At 35.3% G+C, this 7,500-nt stretch overlaps 1 protein-coding gene across 1 annotated transcript in view; it reads left to right on the top strand.

The window, feature by feature from the left end:
- The window catches only part of LOC106870902 (uncharacterized), a 112,546-nt gene that overhangs the window by 104,330 nt on the left and 716 nt on the right, over nt 1-7,500 (top strand). The window contains exons 2-3 of the mRNA XM_052970147.2: nt 6,080-6,217; nt 7,349-7,500. The exon at nt 7,349-7,500 is cut by the window's right edge and continues 716 nt beyond it. Of these exons, the coding sequence (XP_052826107.1) occupies nt 6,080-6,217; nt 7,349-7,500 (290 nt within the window). The remainder of the gene's footprint in view (nt 1-6,079; nt 6,218-7,348) is intronic.

The following is a 7,500-nucleotide window of genomic DNA, read 5'->3' as shown; positions in this document are numbered from 1 at the left end:
AAATTGACTGGAGCGCTGAAACTTCGACTTGCTCCCACCTTCCTAAAATTGATGAACTTGATGAGACTTTATTAAGCGGTGAGAGTCTATGTATTCAGTCCTTTAGAATTTTTCTACTGTGCAACCGATTTCACCAAAACACCAAGTTGAGTTGGTTGTGGTGGTGTGTTGGCGGTTGTTAATTGTTTGAATTCTCAGCCCAGGATCTTCCAGATGTATATTACTGCATACATCTCCCGCATTTGCTCCAGGGAGTAGAGTCTTAGCTATTTCAGTATTTCCCAGTAGCTGAGCTGTTGTAATGAGACGATGTTCTTTGTGAAGCTTTGCTGGATTGCTTCAAGATCCACTGTTAATATTACAATGTTGCGTAGCCATAGCTAGGAGCAGTAATCCAGGCGGCTGAGGACCAGTAGTTGTGATTTCAACGACATGTGTAAAGTATTTCTAGCAGATCAATCTACTGTAATGAGGCTATGTCAGTGGCTCCAATAATGTAGTTAGGCAAACACCAAATATTCCACGATCCTTATGATAAAGTTAGCTGATGGTTGAATTCTGTCTACTCATGGCAACAATTATCTGACGTCAATACACAAACCAGCAATGCATAAAAATTGAATGAGCATGCATAGAACTGTTTCGTTACTCGGTGCATCTCACAGAAGTCTACAGATAGCTGCATTTCTACAGACTTATGAGAACCGCCAGTAAACAACATTCACAGTTTCTATGCAAACCAGGTATCACTACTGACCTCCGTCTGAAAGTCATCCAGAAAACATCTCGCAGAAAATACAGAACCCCAGTGATGCTACACATCTGCAGCAGGAGTTACACTCAATTTACAGATGGGCTGAGGATAATAATATGCAGTTTAATGCTGAAAAATTCGAAGCCTTGGGCTACCAGCATCCAAAACTGAATATGAAACTTACAGGGTACACTGCTCCACTGGGGAATTACAATACCAGAGCCTAAATCAGTGAGGGACCTGGGTGTCGACATGAGTGATGATACCTCTTTCCAAGTGCACATTACCAGGATGGCAACAGAGTGCAGACGACTGGCTGGCTGGATCCTGAGAACGTTCAGAACCAGAGAAAATGAAAGCGTGATGGTCCTCAGCCGCCTGGATTACTGCTCCTAGCTATGGCTACGCAACATTGTAATATTAACAGTGGATCTTGAAGCAATCCAGCAAAGCTTCACAAAGAACATCGTCTCATTACAACAGCTCAGCAACTGGGAAATACTGAAATAGCTAAGACTCTACTCCCTGGAGCAAATGCGGGAGATGTATGCAGTAATATACATCTGGAAGATCCTGGAAGGAATTGTGCAAAGTTTTGGAACTGAAAAGCTACACGAATATCAGAACGAGTCGACACTGCACAGTGCCAAAGATCCCAGCAATGCCATTGCACTTCAGGACCAGTTACTGCAACAGCCATGGTTTCAGGGGCCCACAGCTTTTTAATATTCTTTCAGAGAGCCTGAGGAACCTACACAAAGTGGATGTAAGTGTTTTAAAATCAAAGCTGAACCTCTTACTGTCAAGAGTCCCAGATAAACCTACCTCACATCAAGAGGTGCAAATGAGGGTAGCGATATCAAACTCTGTTCTTCACCAAGTGGCACATATTAGAGGAGGCGCTCACTAATCACAAAACGGTGGTGCCCTTCCATGGCCACAGCTCTGAGCTGAAACTACGAATATATATATATATATATATATATATATATATATATATATGTATGTGTGGGTGTGGGTGTGTACGTGTATATATATGTATATGTATATATGTTTGTGTATATATAGGTATATATATATATATGCATATATATATATATATATATATATATATATATATATATATATATATATATATATATATATATATATATTTACATATATATATGTATGTCTATGTATGTGTATGTGTGTACTTCATAGCTTGGTGCCTACCAAGAGTCACTGTGCCTTTCATTCTTCCGATTCTGATAAAAGAAATACTAGTTGATGAAAAAAAATCATGCTCTCTTCGATATAGTAGATTGTACCCAAGAAATCACTGACCCAGCTTGGCGATATTCCATTGACAAATATAAGTACATCGCACACACACAAACAAACACGCACACACACACATACACATACACACACTCACACACATACACACACATGCATATCTCATATCTGAGTATGTATATGTATTTTTACTTAAATAAGTGCTTATATATATACATACATACATACATACATACATACGTACATACATACATACATACATATATATATATATATATATATATATATATATATATGTATTTATTTATTTATTTATTTATTTATGTGTTTCAGCCAAGTGGCTGCGGTCATGCTGGTGCACCACTGTGATTTTCACGTTCCTTGTATGGCTCTTCTCCCCCACCTCACATGGTCCATATATATATATATATATATATAAAGGCAGTGCTCCAGCATGGCCGCAGTCATGTAACCGAAACAAAATAAAAAGTGTTTAAAAAAGAGTATATATATATATATATATATATATATATATATATATATTTATATAAAGGGCATTATTACAGAAAAATAATAATGCCACACAGTGGACTTCTCAAAAATAACCACATTTAGTACTTAATGCGAGGAAAAAACAACCAACACCAGATTACCAACTTTCTTTTAAATAGACTTAACTGTGTATCGACCGATTTCGCGATTACTAGAATGAATCTAGATTTCATTCATCAGCACAATGTTGTCCCCAAAATATACATAAATAAACAGAATTCACACACACACACACACACACACACACACACACACACACACACATATATATATATATATACATATATGCATATACATATTCATTTATCTTTATTTATATGTATAGGTAGGTGATGTGTGTACGAGTGCCTATGTGTATATATTTATCTATATGTGTGTTTATGATTATGCTTACGTTTACTGGTTTGAAAACTGTTGTAACAAAGCATAGCGTAGCGCATCTATAAAATATTGATCAATATAGCAGACAACTATATGACAAGAGGGGATCGACTATATAAGTATGTGTGTGTGTGTGTGTGTGTATGTATGTGTGCGTGTGTGTGTGTGTGTGTGTGCTGTGTATGTCTGTTTGTGTGTTTATATAGTGCCATTTGTTTAAAGTATATTTTCAAACATTTGCACCCATATCTCGAAATGCTAAAAAAACTCACCATCACTTCAAACCTCAGTTAAATAAATATCTTTATGTTCAGTAACAATATCACCCATTCGATTCTTCCCATCTCGTAACCCGCTCCACATCGGTGACTTTCCAAGCTTTCATTTGGTTTAAACTCCATATGAATGCAAGGAAAAATTCTACGCTAGCCACTCTGAAAGATAAAAAAGGATTCTGTTTTGGTTGTAATAAAGTATTGATGGCTTTTGTGTTATTCTTTAACCATCAGACACCAAGATTCGTTTTATTTTTTCTTTATGAAAGCGAAATCATAGAAACGGTAAGCAATTGAAAGTGTTTGGTCATTCGAGCTGAAGTAACTTACTGTAAAAAGAATTGATAAAATATTCATTTATAAAGCAGAAGATTTTTAAGTTTGGCAACCATTTTCAACACAGCGTTTCGTCAAGCAAGAAGGTCTTCATGAAATATTTGTATAAAAGCTTCCTAAAGCAAAACTATTTATCCACTTGATTTAAATAAAAGAATTGAATATAAGTAACTCAAAAATAAAACGAAAATAAGGAAAAAGAAATTATAGAGTAAGGAAATAATACAATACCAGTGAGAAGCTATACAAATGTTAAAGATTTGGCCTTCAGCAAAACAAATCACAGAGAACATTTTGAGTTGATTACAAGATTATATTTGAAACTGTTAAAACGAACAGTTTATCATTTTGAATAGCTATGAAACAATTGATAGAAATAAAATTGGTTGTGAATTCTCATCACAAAATATAACGAGTGGGTTGCGCTCGAACAGAAATAAGCCACCATATATAGAATAGAAATTGTCAGTTATCTAGAAATATCAATCTTCAGAAAATATTACCAATAATTTACAACAAATTTTAGGTCGAAAACAACGGTAACTTATCCTCAGTTGATAATTTTGTGACCAGGTTTCAATTCATGACGGAAGTTTCGCGGCCCATTCACAGAGACGTTACATCTTGGTCTACGTCCTAAAATTAGTCTATCTAAAAAGCTAAGGAAGAATTAGCTGCTATTTCTTTCAAATTGTGTGACAGAAGTGACTCCGTCGTTCCCTATTAATTGAAGAAAGTAATTTTCAAATGCTTAACTACCGTACTTCTAAATGGCAAAGACCTCTCATTATTCGTGCGTTCAATTGGAAATCTTTCAATCTCTTTATGAAAATAATCATTGTTTTGGAAGCACACCACTCAATAACCTATAAGCAATGAGCAAAACAGCTTGTTGTTCAAAACAGAGGAAACCAATTCATGTGAGCATGGCGTTGGTGCTAGCTAGATATAACATACAAATACATTATAATGTACTGAATAATATAGTTGTCATTTTCTAGCTGAACAAACAATCAGTCTGATATTTACGAGTGATTAGAGATGTTTTTCACTGTAGTAGTAAACCCATGTCAATCTAATGTATGATCAGGTTTCGAATCCACTAATGTTCATGTATGTCAATGTTTCTTTGTTACCATGTACCTTGTCATATATATAAGCCCACACTTAATTGCGAGATATATACAAATTCATACACTTCTACATGACACATACACTTTTGTATGTAAACTTTTATACTTGTACAATATAAACTCAAGCATATTTAGAAGATATACAAATGGCAAATACACTTATATACAATTATACAACTATGTACCACAAATACACTTACACACTACATACGAATTGCAGTCCTGAAGTTTTGATACTTTTTCAGGAGAGGAATTTAGTAATTTCAAAGAAGTACAAATCTCTAATCTCCTTCAAAGTAAAATCCTCTGACATGAATGCATTTGTAGCGCTCCAGTCATTTCTTGAAGGTTTCCATGAGATCCTCTAAAATGAAGGTTCCAGGACCCTTGTCACAGCCTCCATATTTTCAATGCCTTCAAAACGATTGCCCCTAAGAATCTCCTTCAGTTTGTTGTATAACCAATTGTTACTAGGAGCAAGGCCTGTACTGTTGTCCATTTCTGTCAAGTAGTATGTTACTAGGATGGAATTATAATAAAGCGTCTTTAGTAGGGTGTGTCCAAAGTGTTGTCACAGGCGCTTCCGTCTATCTTCAATAAAAAGTTAGCAGGTTATTAGATGTATAATACTGATATACTAAAATTGCAATAATTTAGAATAGTTACTATTGCCTCTCTTTCAAAACGTCTCTTACATTTACACAAACACATGACTTATACAAACATACAAAAGGGTGTGTTTAGGTACAGGTAAACGACAAATTAATATTTAGAAAAATAGTGCTTTCCCTAATGAAGCAAATCTCTGACAAAATGTGTTTGCAGACAGTAATGACCTTCCCGTTTTTCCGGATATCGTGGAATAAATACATCGACCGATATATCATATCTGTCCTTATTTTTAAGACAATAATATGTTATTTCAAGGATATTTGGATGATATATCTAGCAGATCAGTCTACTGCTAGAGACAACGCCATTGGCTCCTAAAATGTAGTTAAGCAAATACCAAATATTCCAATGAATCTCATCAACGAATTTATATCCCTTAAGAACACCTCAATAATTAAATATTTCGAATAAGATCAGCTAAAAAAGAAACAAAATCACACAATGAAATATTAGAAATATTAAGAATAATACTGGTTAAAGATAAATTATATCTAACACTTAATGTCGCAAAAATCCTATATCCAGGTATAACACTGATTGATGACCCCTCCCACATAATAACAATAAAGCTTTGAATATATCACGAAGAGTATTGTAGGTTTGCTCGGAGTATTGCGGTACAGAAGTAAAATAAGGAATTTTTACAATCATAGGTTGAGATTTGTTCTCAAAGTGTTTACATTTCTTGCATCTTTCAGGTCATCTATGGGAATCCTGTTGCTCCCGTTGATCAAGAAGAAACCACAGATGATGATAGTTTTCCATTAGATAATGAAGAGGAATGCCAGCCAAAAAATGTAACGTCATGTCCTCCAGACCATTGCTGTGTCACAGAGGTGAGTTGTTTGTAGTGTCTATAATTTAATATCATAAACTGAATTTTATAAAAGAACTTAGTTCAAGTAAACTGAATCTATACACCGGAAACAGTTATTATATGTAGAATTGGCAACGAGCTGGCAAAATCGTTACTGCGCTGAACAAAATGGCTAGAGGATTTCATCTGCCTTTAAGCTCCCAGTACAAATATCATTGTATTCGACTTTGCCTTTCATACTTTGGTAATCGATAAAATGAATACTATCTGAGTACAGGGGTCGATGACATCGATTTATTCCCTCCCCTGAAATTACTAGCCTTGTGATAACATCTGAATCCTTTATTATTGGTAGAATCTTTAGAGCGTTGGAGAATTTCATTCAGGTGTTACTTCTGGCTGTTTACATTCAAAGTTAGAATCCCACTGAGGTGAAATTTGCCTTTCACCTCTCCGGTGATCGCTCAAATATATAGGTTTCAAGATGTCGATGATTTTTCATGAAATTAAATATGAGAATCAGTTGAGCGATCGCGTTAACGCTAGTGTTGTAATAATATCAGATTTCAGTGGTAGAATTCCTAGAAAACAAGGTATTAATTCAAGGTGCAGTACTTTTTGAATTCAAATTCCATCTTTTATCCTTCCGGGTTCAATAAGATAAAATACCAGTGAATTACTGGAGTTGTTGATATAGACTAATCTCCTTGTATTTCTATCAGAAGCATTATCTTCAACTGTAAAACGCAAACAAACAAAAAAAAAAAAACTTAGACGAAGAAACGAATGAGGATCTCCGTCGGCGAAAATATACAGTAATGTTTGTAAATGTAATTTCATGTGCTGTAGGGGTGAAGATAAATCTAATGCTTGATGATTATTTCTTTTGTGTGTGAGAGAAAGACGGAAAGAGAGTGAAAGAGAGGGGGAGAGAGAGAGAGAAGGAGGAAAAAGTCGTTATATTTTGCACTGTTTTACCTGTCAAATGAAAAATGTTTTCATCTTATCTTTCTGACGATAGCGCAGTCCTGAAGCCACAGTTTCCATTTCTCTTCTCTGCATACGAACATAACGACATACATCAACATCATCCGTTCTATATTACTAATATTGACAAACTATGTATTGAATTATATCTTTCTCTTCCTAGATTCTTGCGTACCAGCCAAGTTTCAAGGGCCAGAGAGCAGCCGGCCATTTGGTATGTCGACGCATGCGCGACGAGGGAGAACTGTGTATTTTGAAGGACGCCTTACACATTTGTCCATGTAGAGAAGGTCTCGACTGTGTGGAAATGGACGA

This window comes from Octopus bimaculoides, chromosome 8, assembly GCF_046866305.1.
Source record: "Octopus bimaculoides isolate indiv1 chromosome 8, ASM4686630v1, whole genome shotgun sequence".
NCBI classification, from domain to species: Eukaryota; Metazoa; Mollusca; class Cephalopoda; order Octopoda; family Octopodidae; genus Octopus; species Octopus bimaculoides.
This window is presented reverse-complemented; position numbering and strand designations above follow the sequence as displayed.